Source organism: Microchirus variegatus (genome assembly GCF_963457635.1).
Source record: "Microchirus variegatus genome assembly, chromosome: 7".
Lineage (NCBI taxonomy): Eukaryota > Metazoa > Chordata > Actinopteri > Pleuronectiformes > Soleidae > Microchirus > Microchirus variegatus.
The window spans coordinates 27747876-27770683 of NC_139808.1; the positions used below are offsets into that span (position 1 = coordinate 27747876).

The 22808-nt window shown below is 40.8% G+C and overlaps 2 protein-coding genes across 2 annotated transcripts; one reads left to right on the forward strand and one right to left on the reverse strand.

Moving 5' to 3' along the window:
* Positions 1–551: 551 nt before the first annotated feature.
* Positions 552–10579, reverse strand: otomp (otolith matrix protein; the record flags this gene model as incomplete). Its single annotated transcript, XM_083892025.1, has 10 exons — positions 552–642; positions 5663–5776; positions 5885–6060; positions 6816–7000; positions 7761–7828; positions 8452–8626; positions 9554–9739; positions 9847–9949; positions 10268–10404; positions 10489–10579. 10 exons carry the CDS (start codon positions 10577–10579, stop codon positions 552–554), a joined length of 1326 nt encoding a protein of 441 aa, XP_083748151.1.
* A 1552-nt stretch (positions 10580–12131) lies between these two features.
* Positions 12132–21124, forward strand: acvr1l (activin A receptor, type 1 like). The gene is made up of 10 exons (XM_083892513.1): positions 12132–12269; positions 13651–13735; positions 13989–14243; positions 14331–14533; positions 15624–15723; positions 16324–16470; positions 17050–17325; positions 17553–17750; positions 17849–17979; positions 19045–21124. Exons 2-10 carry the CDS (start codon positions 13666–13668, stop codon positions 19174–19176), a joined length of 1512 nt encoding a protein of 503 aa, XP_083748639.1. The 5' UTR covers positions 12132–12269; positions 13651–13665; the 3' UTR covers positions 19177–21124.
* The last annotated feature ends 1684 nt before the right edge of the window (positions 21125–22808 follow it).

Sequence of the window (22808 nt, forward strand, 5' to 3'; positions counted from 1 at the left end):
ATTACCATAACTGAAAAATCTTCTTTAGCTCCCACTATAGGATTACATACTTCCTATGGGCACTGCACTAGTATTTGATAAATCACCTAAACAAAAGTTGTGGATGAACTGAAGTATTTTAGGTTTAAAATTATCAACCGTTCTTCTATTTAGTCTTAGAAAAAGAGCGGACAAAATGGCATAATGGAAATAATATCTCTAACAGGAGAAGATTAGAGGAAGGAGGCAGTAATGCAAAAAGTAGGAATCAAGAATGAAAAAAGAGAGGGATGATTGCAAAAGAGGACGTGAGGATAGTCTGAGTGAAGAAAGGAGGCAAAATAAATGTAATGCAAGAATAAAGGGAAAAAGAAGAGAAGAGATGGAGTCTTAGTGAGGTGCTGATTGAATTCTCCTGCAGAGGTGTTATAATAGTGATATGCGAAAAAGGTCATGATCAGACCGCTGAGGAGACAGTGCCATCTAGTGGTTGGAGTCCAGCGTCCTTCGCTTTCATGGCAACATAAACTGACACACATTTTGGATTAATAGCTATGTGTGTGTGTAAGTGATCAGAGGAGCAGTGCAGATAAGAGCGGTGTCACCATCATCCGATCATACTCCATGTTCCCTATCAGCTCCAGGCTCAGGAGGTTGAGTGAACTGTGGAGAAAGGGAGAAAAGAAAGAAAGAGAGAGTAAAGGACATGAGAGAGGAAGCAGTGGAGATTTAAAGGTCTGCTGCACTAAAAGCATATAAGGAGCCGGTGCCAAGCCCTGTGTGCCGACTCACCTCACCACCCACACGGAACAAACCCACCTTGTGTAAGAGGATCACTTCAATGCAACTTCCCACTCTGTGTGTGTGTGATGAGGTTAGTGAGTGCTAAGGATGGGTGGTAATTGAATAATGACAGTAACGCCTCTGATGGATTACCTGTCACTCCTCCCTCCGCTCTCCCTCCATCACTGTCATCCACTCGCTTCTCTGCCGCACTCGGGCTAGCAACCGGTCAAATTGTCTCGGCGCTTGTGCCGTCGCTTCTTCGTTCTTTTAACGAATGCTTAAGAACGGCGCCCGAAAACGTGGAAGAAGAAGAAGAAAAAAAATCCAACGTCTGTGCAAATTCACATGCGGTCACAACACAGACTGTGTATAATAGTGGACGTCGTCTACCAGTTTACAAAGTTAAGCCCAAGTAGAAGTAGAAGTAGAAAGAACTCTATTGTTTCATGGAAGTCTGTGGGAAAATCATCTGGAATGGTCTGTTCCATCTTTTGGTTAATAGAAAACAATTATATTTCAATGAAAATTCCGCGCCCAGTGGAAATCTAGGGTTAGTGATAACTCTTTCGAAATATCTTCGAAATGCTGTAGTACATATGCCAGGCCTGTAAGTGGCGCTGTAGCGTTATACGGAAAACACAGAAGAAGACATTTTACGCATTACGGAGATGGAGTGAACTGAGCCAGGGGAAGAAATAAAGAAAGAAACTAAATGTTATTCTAAAAGCAAACAACAACAGTGTTGATAATTTGGTGACTCTGTTGCTATATTTAGCGACTTTTTTTTCTTCGTAAAAGCAGCTAGCGACAAATGTTTCAAAAACTTTCTGGCATAATCCAAACTACTTTCCGAGAAGGAAGTGGTCGTCACGTCTTTAATATGTTCACCACTCTATCTGACTGGAAGCTGAAGTTTTTGCGCCTTTGTAAACTAAACGACTCACTCTGTTCACAACGTGATTGTTCGTAACTTAAAAACGGGTGTTGTTGATCCACTTTTACATTATTTGCTATATGAATGATTAATGTGTGGATTTAAACTTATTGAACAAAGCAGCAGTAACTCTAATGTCAGTTTTGTAGTCAGTGGAAAAAGACCGTTATGATGCTACTTGTCATTTATAACAATTACCGCCCCATAGATTTTAACGTTGCAACTGGTGAAAATAAATGTTTTTGTGGTAGACGCCGGTCAAATACGTAGGTTTAAAGAGCTCATTTTCATCAACTTTATGCTTTTATTTATACTCCAAAGTTCAGCGTGTTCATAAAATATGCATCGTTATAGATAAAACTAGCAAAGAGCGTATGAAGCAGCAATAAAATCCTCTTCTTTATACACTGATACATTAGCTGCAATCACACTTTTGAAGCAGAGCAGTTCAATGGAATTCAAATAGTATTGATAACATGAATTCTCCTACAGCTTTGACTGTATTTTCAGATGCTTTTATTTGTCTTTTATCGAGCGTTTCTTGTGTTTATGCTGCGTCCACGGCCGCCATTGACACACTTTCCTCTGTATCGCAGACACACCTGCGGGTTTAGAGGATTGTACCGGGGCCAAATGAATTGTTAGTATTTGTGCAGTGCAGCAAAATGGCCCCTGTGAGAGAGAGAGAGAGAGGCGAGGATTGAGAGCGATGGCAGCGCTCTGCTGCAGTGCAGCTCCAATCTACAGTATCTGCTCAGCGCTAAATGGAGCTCCTCCATCACAGTGAGCAGACTTTCTCTAAAGGATTGATGTTGTAAATCAGGTGGAAGCGCTGCCAGCTGCGCTGTTTGGTTCTCGGTGAGGAGGAGGAAGAAGTCTCGTCTCTAACGTGAGCGCCACCTATGGTTACGGTGATGCAACCAATTGTGGCGGTGCTTCCTGATATAATGCCAAAAATACTTTCCGTAGAACTACTTCAAAATGCTCAAGGGCTGAAATACTTGCACGCAATAAACATAAAATGGGTCTAAAAAAAGGCATAAAAGTCGGTTTAAAAAGTCACTTTTTGTGAAACACTGACAATGTTGGCATCTGGAGTCTCTCTAAGAAGTCCTTTTAATAAAACATTAGGAACACTTTTGTCTCTTTGGAGAGAATTTCCTGGTCCAAATGGGCAGTCAAAGTGTTTTTGACAGAACTTGCATTCAAAATATTAGTTTTTATGACTAAAAGGTCATTTTTTTATGTGAAAACTAATGAAATATAATAATCGTCATGTGTGCCTAGAATTTGACATAATTATACTATTTACTTGAATATTTCACTTTATTATATCCTTTGCTTGAAATTGAATCACATAACAGTATTTCTTATTATTTAATAGTCATGTAATAGTTTATTTTTTGTCATTTTATCTGACTCTTAATCTGACTTCTATTCTCTCATTTATCTATTATTTCATCCATGTCACCTAAAGTACAGCAGTTTATTTAACTCTTATTATTTTATGGATGTGTTGTGACGTCTTTTTCTTTTATTCTATCCTCCAAAGCTCTTTTGAGTTGTATAAATCAAGTCTTACAGATAAAGTCTGCCTGTTTCTGACCGTTGAGTACAGCGAGGTCATTTCCAAACACGTATCATGAAGCTCTGTCAGGATAATTAAGAAGCCAGTGGAGGGAAAGGAAAAGAGAGGATTATTTTCTTTATCATCATTCTTTTAATTGGTGGAATTAAAAAAAGAAGAAGGCTCTGCAGCTCTACACATTCAGGCGGCGAGGAGTATTTACATCAAGACATTTAATGTGAAAACAAAACAGCACCAGTGGTACAAACCGCAGATGAATTAGCACAACAGATAACACTTCACTGACACACAGGATTTGTGGCGACGGCGAGGTTAGAGAGACGAGCGCTTCTGTTGTACGAGCTCTCTGCGGTCGGATGATGAGGTCAAGAAACCACAGTTTGATGAGGAGAACTTTAATCCGCTCTGTCACTTTTATTAAGCCCTGTGTTGCACGAGTGGGAAGAGAAGGGGAGGGAGGAAGGAAGGAAGGAAGGTGGAGGAGACCCAGTATGTTTGTTTTACAGTACATGATTCTTTTGTGTCAAGTAAAAGGGACTGAAAGACGTCAGAGGAATAAATGATTTCAGGACAATCACTGTTTCTCCATAGCACATAACACGGCCTCTAACACAGTGTTTGTCTGGATCCTCAAGGAAAACTGCCCTGCCATGTTTTACATGTTGCCCTGCTCCAAAAACACCTGATTCAGATGAAACATTACATTTTATTTATTTTTTTAATGTAACAAAAGTTGAAACATTAAATTAAAAAAAGGCCAAAATTTAAAACATTAAATTTTTTGAAAAAAAATTGACAAAAATTTAAACATGAATTTTTTGATTGTTTTGACAAAAGTTGAAAAAAAAATATTTGAAAATAATTGACAAAAGTTAAAACATTAATTTAAAAAAAACAAAAGTTGAAACATTATATTTTTTGAAAAAAAGACAAAAATTTAAACTTTAAATTTTAGATTTTTTTCACAAAAGTTTAAACAAATTATTTGTATTTTTTTTTACAAAAGTTAAAATATTATTTAAAAAAAGACAAAAATTGAAACATTTTTTTTTTACAAAAATTGAAACATTTTTTTTTTTACAAAAATTGAAACAAACAATTTTTTATTTTTTTCACAAAATTTGAAACATTATTTGAATGTTTTTTTTCTTTTACAAAAGTTAAAACATAAATTTTGAAAAAGACAAAAGTTGAAACATTACATTTAAACAAAAAATTGACAAAAGTTGAAACATTCATTTTTTTGAAATAAATTTGACAAGTTGAAACATTCAATTTTTGAATTTTTTTTGACAAAAGTTAAAACAAATTATTTGAAATGTTCGTGATAAGGCTTCTGCAGAGCGTTTTTTTTGAAGCAGGGTAACATCTGAAACACAGGGCAGTGTTCCCTGAGGACCAGGGTTGGGGAAACACTGCTCTAACGTCCAGCTAGCACCTATCATATTAGAGTTTAAGTATATAGATATGCAGTATATGTTGCTATGTGGATAAAGAAGTAGGATGAGGAAGGAGTGTGTATTTGGGGAGAAAAAAAGAAAAGAAAGAAGTTTTACTCTGGGGTCAGTTGAGGCAACCGGAGCCGTTTCCTTGTCCTCACTTCCTCACTGTATAGTGTAACAATACACAGTGAGCTGGCACCGCAGCGCTCCACCATCACAGACGTGAGAAAGCAGTGATCCCAAAGTCCAGTAAAAAAAAAGGGCTAGAAATGCCATGGGAAAGCAGCAATCCTATAAACACACACTCACACACACAACTGTACAAACACCTACACACACACACACTTTCTCTTAATCACAAACAAGCAGTATAGTATTGGGGAGTGAATGGCTGTGGAACAAAGTGTACACTCACACACACACACACACACTGACTAAATCGTCTAAGCTCATACTTAATAGCACCCTGTTGTTCAGTGCCAGAGACGGACCCTGTGGAAGGAGGAGGAGGAGGAGGAGGAGGAGGAGGAGGGTGGTGCTGAAGCTTAGACTAATGCAACAAGCTGACGAGAAGAAGAAGAAAAACACAATTTCTCCCCCTCAAAAAAATAAAATTGCGGCAGTTCACAGGATTTCTTTTTACATGCGAGTCAATTTTGGGCGGATATTTTTTGTGCTTGTAGTGTAATCCCAATTAATCAATCTGTTCTTTTCTAATTTTCCTTCATAGTCAATTTAAGATGTGTTTTTGGGCATATTTTGTGTAATTAAGTTAAAAAAAACTTGATATTTAAGGTGGAGGCTTCAAATAAGTTTGAATCTGACTCCCTAATCTTTCTGAAGACGTAGAAGAAGAAGAAGGTTAAAGGAGGACAGCCGTGTTATAATGGAGAGAATGATTAAAATGGTTAAAAAAACAGGGATAAGACAAACGGGCGAAAGAGGAGGAGAGACGGCGAGACAAAGAGACGCAGATGGCGGGGAGGGGAGGACGGAGACAGAGGGATGAGGCGCTGGAAGTCGTCCTCCTGTTCCATCAGCAGAAGCCTGTTAGAATAGAAAGAGTGCAATAATGAGAGCAGCTGCAGTGCACACACACACACACATACACACTTAGCTACCTGCTATCTGTCAGCACAATAGAAGCAGCAGCACTTACCCTCGCACTCGAAGGCTTGCAGCATGTTGGTGTAGGTGGAGCCCAGCCAGGAGGTGTAGCCTCCCAGAACCCTGTGCAGGTGGTGGGTGGCGTCGCTGAAGAGCAGATCAGAGTCGCCGTAACCTGCAGAACCGAACATTCTGAAGCCTGCCGTGGCGTTACCGAACGCATTCTGCAGGTGGAAGAAACAGGGGGGAATTTAAGGGTTATATAAGTATAAGAAAGACCCATCATCACAAACCTCGCCTATTTCTAACCCCACAACTTTTACTTACTTAAGTACAACATTCACGTATCTGTACTTCACTTTATTTGTATTACATTTTATATCAGTAAGAATAAGTACAGTAAATGTCATAAACTTTTACTGAAGTAATATTATTTAAAAAAAAGTGACTTCAACTTCTACCAAAGTCATTTTCTGATAAAAATACTTGTACTTTTATTTAAGTTATCACTTTTAGGTACTTTACACAAGACAGGAAGTAATCTGCATCCAAATGTGTCTCCTTATGTGTTGTTGAGTCAAAGTTATGATTCATTTTCTATTGCAGATTCGTTTTTTTAGTGTTACTTTTGGAGAAGTCACACAAAATAGAACGTTATTTTTTCAATTTTGTCCCTAAAAATGAGCCAAAAGTACGTTCTTTTGCTCAGGTGTGTTTATATAGTTGGTGAAAACTCCATATTGCTCATTTTTATAGCCTCTGTATATACAAATAAAAGCCTAGATGCTCTGTGTTCTAAGGGTTAAACACCAAAGTAGTGTTGACAGGAAGCAAAGCTGGAAATCTTAACCCTAGAAAACCATTTTGACGTATTGACGAGTGTGGAATATCTTCACCCGGATGCTTTTGAGTCAAATATTCCTCTCTTTTTCTTTCTGATCTTACCGTTCTCTCTCTCTCTCTCTCTGTCCACACCCACCTGTAAACGTTCCAGGAACTTCCAGACGCGACACTTGTCCTCCACGCGCACCACCACAGCGTTTGCGGGGACGGCTGCCAGGTGACAGTGCTGGAAGTCGTCCAGTCCCGCCTCGGTGCCATCTGGACACAGCAGCTTCAGGTCCTCCAGCTCCAGGTCCAGGGCCCACGACTCCTGGTTCTTACCTTGGCAGAAAAGATGTGAGTTGTGTTCAGTCTGAAGGTATCTGCAGACCTTCAAACCTCACTAATGTGTTTGTGGTGATTGCTTAGATCTCTGCGTATCTGGTGTTAATTGTGTTAATTATAGTTTGTGTCATGCAGAGTTGAAGATGCCAATAGCAACTTAGGAAATAACTGAGTTTTTATCTCATTTGCTCATAATAAGAGTCACATTTTGACTTCAGATATTTGCTTTTGCCGCTTGAAAAGTCTCTAAAACGACAAAACAACCCCCGTTTTCCTTGACCTTTGACCCCAGACCCGCTCCGTTAAACAGTCTGTGCAGTCGTGACCGTGACAATGATCGCCGTTCATTTTGGATGTAAAAGGAGCAGATGCAGCCAAAACAAGGAATTAGGGCATTTTCATTTCTGTCCACGACCACATTCTGTCGTCTCTCCTCCTCCTCCTCCTCCTCCTCCATCTCTCTCTCTCTCTCATCCTCACATTTGGTCTTTCCTCCTCCTTCCTAATAAGTCTTCGTCACTGTCTGCCTCTATCTCACAAACACACGCTCGTATCATAGATCAAATATGACACGTCGTTTAAATAATGTGCTGTGGTGCTGGGAAATGTGGTGAAACAGTGACACCCAGTGTTTGGACAGGGAACAACACTCTCTCCCTCATGATTTAAATTTTAAAAAAAGAATATATATATATATACACACACACATATATATGTACATGTATATTTACAAAAACACAAAATCTCAAACCCTGACCGTCTATGTTGTCAAAGACCGTTGTGTGTTTGACAAAGGCCACGTCACCGAGGTTTTCAGCTACACATCTGGGGGAAAAAAAGAGTAAAAAAACACACAGTTAATCAGACTGGTTTGATCTATAATTAGGTCAAAACATGTCTTAAAGGCGGAGTCGGCGTACGTGGGAATATGTTTTTATAACAGCACGACCCGGGAGACCACGAGTAAACTCTCTCTGCTGCTTCTGTCGCTTTTTTATTCCCATCTCAGAAGCACTTACTGTTATTGTTTGGACGCCAAAGGCCAATTTTACTGAGTTAATTAATATAAATGTGAATAAATTCAAGGTAATTTGCAGTGGGAATAATGCACAACTCCTTATATGGGCGTATAGGTCACATATTCAGGTGTTGTTGAGTAAAAATTATGATAAAGTAGCAATAATTGTGCAGAAGTCACAAAAATAGAGCGTTTATAAGAGACTCCATATTGGACATTCTTATAGCCTTATGTATATTTCCAGTCTCCATCAGTGAATATATGTAATATAATATCCGTCCATGTATTAAAATCACTATTATCACTGTATTAGGCCGCTCTAATTACTCCTCTGCAGAATAATAATAATTAAAGGTCGTAACAGTTACACGTCCTCTGGGAGCCGTTAGCGCGTTGTTATTTCCCTTGTTATTAGCGTCAGCGTTTGTACCTGAGCGCTCCAGACTCGCCGTAGTGTCGCTCTCGGTGGTTGCTGGCGCAGATGTGTCGGTCGCTCTCGTCGCCGATGCACGCCTCGCACAGGTTCTTAGGGTTGACGCCTCTGGGGTCGTGCTGAGGGTCTTTGATCCCCGGCACGCAGCTGTAACCAAAGAAGTTCCCCACCGCTGCAGTGAAATAAGACAGAGTCAGGACTCACAGGGGTCAAAATAATGTGTATTATTATCACAGATATTGCAATATATGTGGCCAGAAATATTCAATTATGCACAAATTCCTCCCCTGGTCATGATTTATATTGTGAATTTAATTGAGCCATGATGATTTTCCCTATTTCAAAAGTTTAGTTAACTATAATCTCTCATGCATTTAAAAAAAAGTGCTTAGATAACTCTGCTTTTAATTATAATGTTATATATTGTTGAATAATTATAATAGTATAGTGATATAATAGAAACATTTAAAGTACAAAAATCAAAGCAAATAGTGAAACAATTATTCAGATTTCTTGGTTGTGAATGGTGATGTAACTAATTTTCCTTCTTTTCTCGATGCGCTTATTCAAGTCAAACTAAATAACTAACATTTAGGCCAAAATGACATAATAATTAATTGAACTTATTATAATAATGAACCAATTAAGTTGGAAATATTCCCCCAAAAAAGAAATAAGGCTCAGTAGTTCCCCACACCACGATATATGAGCAGAAGTAATTCATCTTATTTTTTTTTTTTTGATTTTTAAGCAGTTTTGGACAGTTTTATTGGGACAAACTGTGTTTTTTAACAGCAACAAAGGAGCAATGATGCATGTGATGTATCAGACTTTAAAAACAAAGAGAACATATGTCAGTCGTTAATCTCTTTCTCTCTGCACTTTCTCTCTCTCTCTCTCTCTCTCACGTTTACAGAGAAACTGACTCCATGTTTCTCCTGTTACCTCCAGTCTCCTAAAACCCTCTTTCCACATCACTGCTCCTCCTCCTCCTAAACCTCTCATATACCATCCATACAAAGAACTACACATTACAGCCACACACTTTTTAACTTTTCTTCTTCTCCTCTGTCTCCAACTCCCACTCCGTCTTTCTTACCTTTGGGGAAGTTGCACTGCTGCCCGACGCTGATCTGCGACGTGTTGACCAGGTACCCGATAGGCACCGTCCAGCCCACGGTGGTGCGGATTCCAGGGTGACAGGAGCTGCGCTCGTGCATCTCCATCAGGGACAGGTCGGAGGTGGAGGTCCGAGCCAACGCTACCACGTAGTAGCTAATGCCGTCTGGAGAGGAAAATGCAGAGAGTGGGTTCACCTGCTGCCTTAAGAACACCTGATACGTCATAATTTACTGAATGTGTTTTAAATGTATTGTATTAGTATTAGCCTACCAACGCCGTTGTGCGACTCTCCTGCAGCCACCTCCAGTCCGTGGCAGAATCCAGCAGCGTAAACGTCATCTGCAAACATGGAGGCTGCATCTGCCGTCCCATTCTGAGGAGAAAACACACAACTGACTGATGCACAACTCGTTTCAAAAGCCCCACCATCCATCCATCCATTCATTATCTAATCCCCATATCACATGTTTTTGGACTGTGGGAGGAAGCCAGAGAACCCGGAGAACACCCACACACATGCAAACTCTTTGCAGAAAGGCCCTTGTTCCGAAGTTGTTCCAACCGGTGCTCGAACCCAGGAACCCGGATCTTCTTGTTGCAAAGGTAAGAGTGCTAACCACTACACCAACCGTGGGCCCTTCAAAAGCACCTTTATAGCTTTTTTTTCCTGCATGAATTTAAAAGTCTTTACCTTGATTTTGTCCATACAGTCTCTGGTGTTGAGTCCACGGACACACTGCAGGGTTCCTCTGATGTTCTGAGCGCTGGCGTTCCCAGCCAAGTCCAGACACTTCTGCTCTTCAGTGTCAGACAGCACGCACCAAGAAACTGTGGAGGGAGGAAAGTTTGAAAGTAAGTGACAATTCTAGAAGTTATAGATGATTATCAGCCTTTTTTTAAAACGCTGTCTACCTGTAGTTTTTTGGTTGGGGACACCGCTGACGCACAGGAGAGGCAGCAGTAGAAGAAAAGCCACAGACAGCCTTCGATCCAGACGCTCCATGACGACTCTGGTTGGACACCTGCTTGAGAAATGTGGATTTGAATGAAAAAAAAGTCACTTACCTGCCCCCTTCCCCTCTTATAACACACACACAGAGAGAAGGGTGGGATGTGAAAGAAGAAAACATTACATTATGCCACCGACCGCTCAGAAGATAATCCTTCCTCCATCTCCACGATAGCAGAGTATTGCGTTTCTCCCTCCAATTATCCAGTGAGACTTATCCCCAGTGGTGTAGCAGTTCAGGTCACCTGGCACGGAGTGTCAACCTGAGGTCTTTAATTAAAAAGGCTGTGGACAATGTGTCTCTGTGCTGGAGCCGTGTTGCTGGAGAACAGATACCGGGCCGGGGTCTTGCTCCGACTCAGTGGAGACTCTGGGTCCAGGTAAGCAAGAACAAACAGCGCAGGCTTTTGTCCGCGGCCACAAGACCCAGCCGAGGGAAAACATATCGGCTACGTGATACGATTCTCTCTCACACACACACACACACACACACATTCTGTGAGATTTTTTCTGTAGCAAGAATTAAATACATCATCTCATCCACCTTTTAGCTGTGATGTTATGCAATTTCAGATGTGCATGTTTGATCCAGGTCATAATCAGCAGGTAGATGTTTTACAAAGAGAGGGATAGACGCTCTTTAGGAAGGGGGGAAGTGGTGTGTGTGGGTGTGTGTGTGTGTGTGTGTGTGTGTGTGTGTGTGTGTGTGTGTGTGTGAGACCCTCCGAATGCATGGACGAGTGGAGACGGAGAAGCACAGAGGGACTTCTCAAATCAAGCACTCACTTTGAGAGTTTACTTGTTGACCTTTGGCATTTGAAATGGTCACCACTATCCCACTTGGAAACAATACAGGACTATAGTTGGCATACGTCGGATGGGAACATGGGAATAAGACGCAGCAGGGTTTATTTACACTGTGTTCATGCACAAACACACACGCATTTCTTATCAATAATATGATAACATGTCTTTTCTGCTCTCTTTGATACCTTTTAACTCCTTATCACAGTTTCTTGTTCACACAACAAAAACATGTCAGTCAGACAATGGTGAATGGACTGCACGGCCACAGTGTTTTCATAAACATGCTGAACAAACCGCACGACAAATAATAATGTGCCTCTCCTTCAAGAGAACACAAAGGTTGTGGTTTTGTGCTGATGTTATCACTTATTTGAAAAGAGCAGATCATGTGACACTTCTGTGATGTTACTCAAACTTTAAAACTGTAAACATTAGCATGATTGTCTTTTTTTCTCCTTTCTTGTATTTGAGTTTGATGTTCTATTTATGTTTATTTATGTTAACTTGGTGATTTATTAAATACTATATACTATACATATATACATATATATGCATATAGCTATATGTTTACATGTTATCCTAATACTTCTTTGATTTCCTGTCTTGTCTGTATTTTCAAATAAAGTTTCAGGAAGAGAAAAAAAAAAGCTCCTACACGAGTCCTCCGCCCCATAATGCACCGTGGTGTTAATGTTTTGATGACGTCATACGCAACGAGAGGAGAACGCGAGCCGCCAGTCGGTGGGCAGGGCAGCGGCACCGCTCCGAGCTCCTGCTTCACCTCAGACCACACAGCTAACATGATATGAACACGAATGAATAAACACACGCGAAGACGTCACACAATGAGCTAGGAGCTGTTCCACGCGTGTGTCAGGTAGGTGAGTTTTGATTTTTTGTCGCTAACTTGTGCTAGCCCTCGCGCCGCTTTGTTGCTACACAGCTAGCTTTAGCTCGCGAGGCTGATGGGCGGTCTAACCCGGCCGTCTGAGTGGCGCCTCTGAGGCGTCTGCACACGGCTAGTAAAACCGCCTGTTGATGGCCTGTTAGCCACAGCAAACAAACCAGGGCCTGCGGTATGTTTTTCTAACAAAGAGTTGCTGATAAATATGTGTTTGTAGTTGTTGCATCGAAACCGGAGGCTAGTATGCCATTGACACTCATGGCGTTATCTTGCTAATGACATTTGCTACAGCTGGTAGCATTAGTAGATAACAGCTACTGGAGCAAATACACGTTTTAAAGGCATGGTTCTCAAACTGTGGTGCTGTATGAACCAGGGGAATTTGACCAGAGTGCATAGAAAATGAATAAAATAACCAATAAATAATAACTATTTAATCTAATTTCACTGTACGTTTATGAAGTATATGTGAGGATAATGAGATTGGGAATAAATCTGCCTCCTGTGCAGTCTGTAGCTTTGCGCGACCTTATTATTTACACCACTGTATTTTAAAAGTTTGACCACCTCTGGTGATGATTAGCTTGTTAAACAACAAAGTAATAACGTGAATAGACAGATGAGTAGATGGACCAACTTGTAATATCCCCTTTAATTTTAGGTCATTATACCCACACTGGCATCATGAATTACAAACAGGCATGGCTGTAATCAATTTAAAAATGTGTTTGCTAATAACAAGTCTATTGGTTGTTAAATGGTAGCTGTCATTTATTTCGAAAAACAAGAGTGATAGGAACTTAAGATCTTCAGATATATACTTACTAATATAAATTTAAGTAAAGGTTGTTCAATGCAAAGAGTCTGGAGACTTAATAAAGGAAGAATACAACATTTTCATCAGTGTGAAGTCCATTTTAAAACATCAACAACAATTGCTTTACCTGTTTGCATCTAGTGTTTTAGTGCTTTTTATTTAGATAAGTGCCCAAATAGTTACACTGCTACCTCTGGTCCATCACAAAAAATAATGTTTAATATGTCTTTATTGAGGAAAGACATTTTGCACTGCACTTCCTCGCAGTCCATCAGAAGACTCACAATTGCACAGTCATCAGCGAGTACACAAACTAAACAATGACATCATGTCAGAGTGAAGAGCTGCCAGTAGATTTTCTGTGGTCGTCTTTTGAAATGTCTTCTATTACTGGACAAATGATCATATCCGTTCCATCTGAAATGTTTGCAGAGGATGATGATCAGAAAACATAAATGGACTAAATGTAATTATACTCTTTGCAGGAGTGTACTCATGTGAACTCTTCCTCCTTCCCTCCCTCTCTTCTTCCCTCAGTCCATGCACTGAAACATGGCTCGCTGCAGTGTCCATGTCCTGCTGCTGCTGCTGCTGGTCCTGCAGACATCAGCTGAGGGCTCAGGTACTGACCTCACACTCCTTAAGTTATATAAACAGAATATAGAGTAATGCTAGTGACCGCTGCTCTTTTTTCTGAGTGAATGTTCTGTTGTGTTTTGCCAGATGGTCTTACTTGTTTGTGTAGAGAGTGAGAAAGACGGAGACGTTCCTTCTGTTGACTTACTGCCTTAAATTATGTGTCCATGTGCTTCTGTGTACTGTGAAACAGCATGAGTGTGTGTGTACTGAACGCTTCATCGTCTTCGTCTTCACAGATGGACAGCTGGTGTGTCTGTGTCACAGCCCGACGTGTCCCCAGGTCACCCGCTGCCACGGAACCCGCTGCTTCTCCTCGGCCATCGTAGGCGGCGGCGGGGTGGAGTTTGAGCACGGCTGCCTGAATGGCCTGGAGAAAGTGCGTCTGCACTGCTCCACCGCTCCGTCCTCACGCCAGGCCATCGTCTGCTGCTCTGAGAACATGTGCAACAGCAACACCACCAGGAGCTCTCTAATGTCACTGCTTCCATCGGGTAGGTGGATCGCAGCTCGTTAATGTGAAGTGAACGGTCACTGGAACGTGTTTTATTCAATTTTCTGCTTCCTCTTGCCCTCGGAAGATGAGCCAGAAGGCGAGCCGGTGCGCTACCGCGTCCAGACTTTGGCCCTCTTCGTACTCGGCCCAGTCGGGGTTCTGGCTCTGCTGTCTGTAGCATCAGTGCTAGCCTGCAGGAGGCTCCACCACGGCCGGCTGCAGAGGCTGCAGGAATTCGACACCGAGCAGGACCTCATCTCCTCCAACGTAGGAGACAGCACTTTAGCGGTAAGACGGAAAGATTATTTCACATGTGTTGATTTCCTTCTGTAAAAACATGTTCATCCTTCCATGTATTTTCTACCAAAGCTTGTTTCCTGCAGCATTTCCTTGTAAATTGTGTACATATACAGGGTTTCCCCCAGAAAACCGGCTAAGCCCGGTGGTATCTCTCGGGCCCACTGGCGGCCGACGGCGTTTTTTTGTAAAAAAAAAAAAAAAAATTAAATTAAAAGTTCACTGGAAATGTTTAATTATGACTATTATGTGTTATTGTAAGACATTTATTAACAATACTTAAACACCAACTATAGAGTCTTGCAAAAAGACACTCTTGAAATTAAATAAATAATATACATTTTTTTTCACTTAATTTAAATAAGAATTAAGTAATTGGCCAGTGAATCTTAAAACAAGCCATGCAATGGTTACATTTAAAAGTAAAATAAAGCAACATAAACATAAAAGTGGTAGTGCCCCCTCATCTGCCTCATCTGGTGCAGACAAACAGCCCTTTTATTTCTGCGCTACGCCCCTGCGCTGTTCACTTCTCCCTCTCCTGCGCCGTTCCTCGCTCTGCGCTCCTGCGTCTCCAAGCGGTCTCTTCCAAAGCAGCCTGGATAATTTCTCTATGTGTTTTATCCCTACATAAGAATAATGATCTTTATGACGATGATGGAGTACAGTCACGATGAAGTGCAGGTGATCCGTGTAGATCTGAGTAAAACGCCGGTGACAGACTCTGAAGAGCAGAGCGCACTTTTCATCGTTTTCACTCCGTGGTCTTAATCTTTGTGAAAGAAGACGCTTTAACGCTGCAATTAAGGGAATAACAGATGCATCATAACAGATGAGCTGATGTCTTTAGTTAACTGCTCAAAGAGAGAGAATGTTCTCTGCTGTGAAGTGAATTTCGCGGGGAGTTCATAATCTGTATGCGCTCTTGTTCCCCGGTATAGAAAAAGCTGAGGTGTATAAAAAAATCTATTTTAAATAAATAAACAAGCAACGCTAAGCCTGGCTGGGTGGGGGGGAAACCCTGCATATATGTAATATTTACAGTGTATTGTAGTTTTCTAACTCCTGTCTCCGTCTCCAGGACTTGTTGTCTCACTCGTGCACATCAGGCAGTGGTTCAGGTCTTCCATTCCTCGTCCAGAGAACTGTGGCCCGGCAGATCAGTCTGGTGGAGTGTGTAGGTCGGTAAAGAATATTATTTTCACCTATGTCATAAGCCTTCAATAGATTTATTTTAATAATCAGCCAAATGCGAAAAAGCTCATTTTGACATTTGTCTGCTGAACCGTCGTGAAAAAAGTCTTCCCCGTGTCGTCCTTCACGCTCCTGGTTTTCTCTTTGCTGTTCACAGCACTTATTTTAAATGACTGTGATTCTCATTCATCCAGATCACGGTTATATTCGTCCTTGATTCAGCTTTTCTTGGATGACTGCGTGATCTATTTTAAGGAGATTTTACAGATCCGAACAGACGATGGCGTATCATTTAACTGTGTTTAACCCCCCCCCCCCCCGTCTTGTAATTTATTGGTTTTGAAAAGTTGAATTTGTCTTACAGTGCTGATGTAAGTTTGCTCACAGTCATAGCAACAGACAAGATTTCAGTTTTAATAATCCAAATATGTGGGTCAGCTGCCATGGGACGCTGTGAAACAGCACAGTTTGTGTTCGTTTGGAATTGGAAAATGTGGTTTTAGTGGCTGTTGATGTGGAATCATCAGATCTCAGAAAACACACTCTGCAGCTATCTCTCAATTCTTTTTCTGTGTTTTTTTTCCCAGGGAAGGGAAGGTATGGAGAGGTGTGGCGTGGTCAGTGGCAGGGGGAGAACGTGGCTGTTAAAATCTTCTCCTCCAGAGATGAGAAGTCCTGGTTCAGAGAGACGGAGATCTACAACACTGTGCTGCTCAGGCATGAAAACATTCTGGGTGAGTCTGCTGCTGCTGTCTTGTTTCTTCACTCAAAAGGGAATTTCTTTTCCCTTGTTTTTCTTCTGGATTCATGCCCTTCACATCATTAGCAACGATGTCATTGGCCCTCAGAAGAAAACAGCTTTAATTTAATTTCTGAGCTCCATTAAAAAAGCTTGATTTATAGAACATTTTAGTACAGCTTACTTCCTCCATACTCCTTCAAGTGTAAAGTATTAATAGGCAATTCTATAGTGTTTTAGGTCTATTCACTATGTTTACACTTTTTACAGTGTTTATATTGTGATATTACTTTCTGTCTGTGCACAAATGACAAATAAACATCTTGAATCTTGACATTTCCTTGTAAGCATAATGTAAATGTCATGTTTTCCACTTAGTTCAACACCAGCTTCCCTTTATATCGTCATGCCTCTCTTTAATGTCTGAAAACACGGACAAGAAACAGCAGCAGCGCGCTGATTCAATTCAGCGACGCAGTTTAATGACAACAACAATAATAGAATAAATGCTTTCAATGAAGGAGTCAAGTGACAGGCTATTAGATTTCACATCCGTCTTCCCTCCTCCTCTCAGGCTTCATGGCGTCTGACATGACGTCTCGAAACTCCAGCACGCAGCTGTGGCTCATCACGCACTACCACGAGAACGGCTCGCTCTACGACTACTTGCAGCGCGTCGCCGTGGAGACGTCGGAGGGCCTGGCGATGGCGGCGTCGATAGCGTGCGGCCTCGTGCACCTGCACACGGAGATCTTCGGCACCGAGGGCAAGCCGGCCATCGCTCACCGGGACCTGAAGAGCAAAAACATCCTGGTCACAAAGGAGCTGCGCTGCTGCATCGCTGACCTGGGTCAGTCAGAGTGAAGAACTCTAAAATAGGAATGAATATGGCCAGTTAGACACTAAGGAAAACATATTTCAATGTGTTAAATCAGTAAACACACACCTATACCTTTGTTTTTCTTGGTTTGCAGTCATTTTTTAAGCATTTCTGCACCTATTTAACGTCTTTTATCTCGTGTGTATTGTTTTGCCTCAATATCAGACGGTCAAAAATGTTCTTTTTGCACACTACAGGACTGGCTGTGACTCACTCGCAGGCCGACAATCTGCTGGACGTGGGCAACAACCCAAAGGTTGGCACCAAGCGCTACATGGCACCTGAGGTGCTGGACGAGAGCATTCAGACGGACTGCTTCGATGCCTACAAGAGAGTGGACATCTGGGCCTTTGGACTGGTGCTGTGGGAAATAGCACGACGCACATACAGCAACGGTCTGAGTGCATTTCATAAACACTGTTGTCGGGGGGGGGGGGGGATTCAGAGTTAGTGGAATGGATTCTTGTTAATCTGGTATTCTCTCTGTTTGCAGGCATCGTGGAGGAGTACAAGCCTCCGTTTTATGATCAGGTGCCAAACGACCCGAGCTTTGAGGACATGAGGAAGGTGGTGTGTGTGGAGCAGCAGAGGCCGTTCATTCCCAACCGCTGGTTCTCTGACCCTGTGAGTCATTCGTCTACTCTGTTCCTCTGGTGTCAACATTTGTGGAATTGTGTGCGAGAGACAGATCTGAGGGCTCACATAGAGATTTAAATATATTTTTAAATGAAATAATTCAGTTTTCTTACAAAAAGAAAACACAATTGAGGCACTGTTTAGCTCAGATGGTAGAGCACCTGACCTTCCCCATGTGTTGAGACTATAGTCCCTCTCTGCTTTCCATTTCCTGTCCATCAAAGGTGGAAAAAGCCCCCAAGAAACAACACAATTTTAATATTATAGCTTTTAAAACAGTCTAAGTCAGGGGTCTCAAACTCAAATGACCTCAGGGCCACTGAGTGTCTAGTTTAGTCAGTAAGGGGCTGTTGAAGTAAAAAAAAAGGTCAACTTTTTGAGAAAAAGACTTGGAAATAATAATATTTATGATCATATTTCACATAATTTCACATTAAAAGTGATTGTTTTGATATGGAACTGAAAAAAATTGACAATATAAACGTATTCATGACATAGTAAACATTTTAGATTCAGTTTGAATGATTTCTTTATGTGGAGCAAAGAAACAAAGTAAATATTCACATCTAAGAAGCCACAACGATCAGAAATTTTGTTTTAATCATGAAAAAAGCTTCAAATGTTAATCAATTATCAAAATAGTTTGACGATTAATCTAGTAATCAATTAATAATCAATTATTCAATTAATAGTTGGCGGGCCACAGTCAATCAGAGACTGGACTAAAGAGGGAAATTTAACTAATTTTAAAGACTTCGATATTTAGCCTAATATTTGAGATCACTCGTATAAAAAACAATTTCCCTTTTCATAGAACTTAAGCCAGGACCTGTTTTGTCAAATGGTTTCTCCCTGCTGCTACAGCTGCTGTGGATAATCCATTTGTTCGTCTAGTTTTGGAAAATCTATTTAGTCGATAAAGCAAAAAGTGTCAGACATGAGATTCGTCCAGCTTCTTATTATAATGTTGTGTTTTTAGTCAAATTTGGTATCATCATCATCATCATCATTATTATTGTTGCTGACTCAGTGGTTGTTCCCGTCTCTTGTCAGACTCTTTCCGCTCTGGTAAAGCTGATGAAGGAGTGTTGGTACCAGAATCCCTCGGCCCGGCTAACGGCTCTGCGCATCAAGAAGACCCTGGACAAGATTCACAGCTCTCTGGAGAAGGGCAAAGAGTCGTGAGAAGAAGCTTCTGAGGGCGATTAGTGGAGAACGTGAGAGAAAGAAAAGAGTTTCTTTGTCCCTCCTGCCTGACATTTCGTCTCGTCTAATCAGATCTGGTAAAGAAGACTTTTGTTTTTTCCACACGGGACGCAAAAACCTGCTGCTGCCACTGTGTTTCGCACTGACCCTGAACTGTGGACTGTTACTGAGTGTAAATAAACACGGGTGTGATTGTTCTCCGTCCTGACGCGAAGGCATGGGTCGGTGTGAGATTCTGACGGTGGTTTGACAACTTGTCGCATTTTCACGATATTGCGTTTACAGTAGCCGTAGAAGCAGTTGTGTTTTTTAGTGCTGGGCGCGCTAACGGCATCTACGTTAACGCATGACGCGTTTCCATGACCACTGACCGGAAAAAGACGCGAGTGAAGTCATGTTTACGTGACTTCCGATTGTTAAAATTAGTCTAATGTAACGCTACTATACGCAGTACACAGGTACGCTGGTTATTTGTAGCGCTGCTCTTTTCCTTTAATAAACAGACAGCTAACGGAGCTAACTGGTAAACGGTGCCTAGACTCTGGTGTCGCGTCACGTAAACATGACGTTACGTGCGTCCCCAGCGCTAGTGTTTTTACATAAAATCAATTGGATAGTGTAAATTCACGTTTAATGTAGTACGACTACTGCGTAATATCAAATATAATATTGATAACTGTAGTGCACTCACTTAGTCATGCTCTCTGCAGATCCTGCAGGCCGACATGAATTTGAACAGATGTATAGACATGCTAGTAATGCTATTAGCAAAAATCAGCGTGATGACATCATATATTGTGATAGATATGGCTCATAAAAGTAAGATGTTATATTCCAATTTTATTCCCCACAAAACCTCTTGCTAGGGGGAAGAGTCAAAAAACTCTGCTGCCATCTAGTGGTCGGAGGCTTTAGTAACACTAAAATGCTTCAGATGACTCAGTACGGTTTCGCACTATTAAATATTGCAATATTTTCTTTTCGGCCCATAATTATCCATGTTAGCTGCCTCTGCAACCTACTGTAATTGTTTCACGCTAACGTAACTCGTCGCTTCAGAGTTCTCCTCGGATTTGGCTCCCAATTAAAATCACACGCATAACAAAAAACTCGTACTGCAGGAACGGTATGCTGGGAAAAATAGTTTTTGAGTAGTTTTCAAACCGACCCATGCCTACTGATGCTTTAATGCCCATTTCAGACTGCTCTAGGCAAACACACAAACACAGCGTAATTTTGGCGTGTGGGCGTGGCCTTGCTGCTCCGACACAATTGGAAACACTTCACTCGTAATTATAGCTTTAGCAGAACACGCTACAAACCCCACACGCAACACAAGGAAAAGAGCCAAGGGAAACAACGTTGTTTGTAAACTTTTTAAATGTGCTATGATATTTATGTACACACTACTGAGGATATATAGAAGTCTGATCGCGTGTGAAATAGACTGAATACATACAGTAAACACTGACTCTAACGTGGTCATTATTATTATTGTTAATATTATTGACGCTCGTAGGAAAATGAGTCGCAGCTTGCGTTGTTGTGCGACAAAGACAGGATTAACACCATACGATGTTACACAGTGGTAATAGGAACTGTTTTGTATCTTATCATAAGAATTTGAGTCAAACTGCTCCATGTACTTTATAAACTTTACTGTGGCTCATTTAGAGAAAACAAACCTCTGTGTCAGCAGAGAGGATTTTTTTATTTATTCTTTTTTTTTTCTTAATTTGATACCAGAGGTTCGTTAAGTACTTTTAACCTTTATATTCTATCGTGCCACACTTTTCTGTGTTGCCTGAATAATGGGGGGGAAAGAATTCTACGTTAAGATGGAAATCGTTGTTGTAATCAAAGTTCGTTTTGAAACTGATTTTTAAAGTTTCCTAAGTTTGCGGTTACAAACAAATGTGTTCACAAATGCTGGGATTGTTTGTTTTGACAAAAAACAAAATGTTGCTTTGTTTTTTTTATATATATATATATGTGTGTAATAAAACATTTACTGCATTCTTGCTCAACTACAAACTGGTCTGGGTTTCAATTCCAAATTGTATCATTTTTTTAACTTTTGGGTGGCATGCCTTTTTGTGATAAGACTAAAAAATAAAAAATAAAATTTAACCTAAAAATTTAATTTACATTATGGGATGGCATCAAGTACGTAGAGATATAATTTGTAAAATGCAGCATTTATTGTTGGAGCCAAGTATCCCTCACCTCGTTCTGGTGTAATATACAACAATTCTGAGAATGAGCTCATTGGATCTGAGTTGAAAATCCAGACCTAAAATTGTGCAAGTCAAAGTTTATCAGAAGTTAGACGTGACTGTGTCAGGTGATTTTAATTTACATTTGATTTAGAACTGTAGATTACTTGGGAGGAAAGAGTGAAACTTATTTCAATTTGTCCAGTTATTGATGTAAAACCTGCTCCTGTCCTTTAAACTTTAATTTAAATGAAGTCATAGGGAAGTACTATGACATTTTTGGCCATTTATACAATTACTTTTTTGACCAATTTTGACCAACATACTATACTATGACTATTTGGACCAATTTTGACAATTTTTGGACGACATACTATGACGTTTTTGACCATTTTTGGTCAGTTTATATTTTTTGAAGACATACTATAACATCTAAATATAAACTCTCAACATTGTCCTTGTATATTATGTCTTCAAAAACTGTCCAAACCTAAACTGTTAGAATGTCCTCATGTGTCAACTGTCAAAATAATAATACTAAGAGTATAGTATGTAAAAAAAACTGTTCTTTTATATCATTTAATAAAAATATTATTATTTTTCCTAATAATAACGCTAGTAAACTTAAAAACAATGTCTGTACAACGAGAGCAGCGCGACTGTTTACAGTCCAGCTAGCTAAACAGAGCTAGGCTAAAATACAGAAGTTAGAGGCAAAGCAAGGCAAACATCAGACCAACGCCAGACAAGTGTTAAAAATAGTTTTACAACTTCTGATTCCTTCACAGAATTCTATGTATTTTCCATTCCAAAAACGAACAGCAGATGGTGCGACTGAGCTGTGTCTCTTTGCTGGCCTGTATCTCAGCGAGGGATGGGTCTTCATGAATGATTGGGCTCCAATTGGCTTTCTTACAGCCAATATTTGATCGACAGCGTCGTTAGCGAATTAGAAGCAGCAGAACGCCCGGATGTGGGTTAGCATTTATAAGCATATTGTTTAATCTACCGTTTTCTTCCTGAAATAAAATATAATGAAACGTAAAACTAAAAGAAAGACGACCAGAGTGCCATGAATCAAATATTCCTCGACATGTAATGTCACGTGTGTCCACCGGAGGGCAGTTTCGCAGCAGGTTATGGGGACCGTAGCAGGTGGGTGACACGCCCCTTACCGGCACCTGTAGTGCAGCTGTCGCTATTGCGGGGCGGTTTAAATCCCCCCAGGTGTTCAGTCTCGCTTTACTCAGCCGAAGCGAGTGCTGCTGTCGTGCAGCTCCGCAGTATCCCGGCGTCTATGTACCATGTGCGTTCTGCAGGTATGTAGCGCAGTGTCATGACGTGAAGAAGTATTAAGATGCTGCTGCTGACACTTCTCTGTTGTAGGTTGGCGCG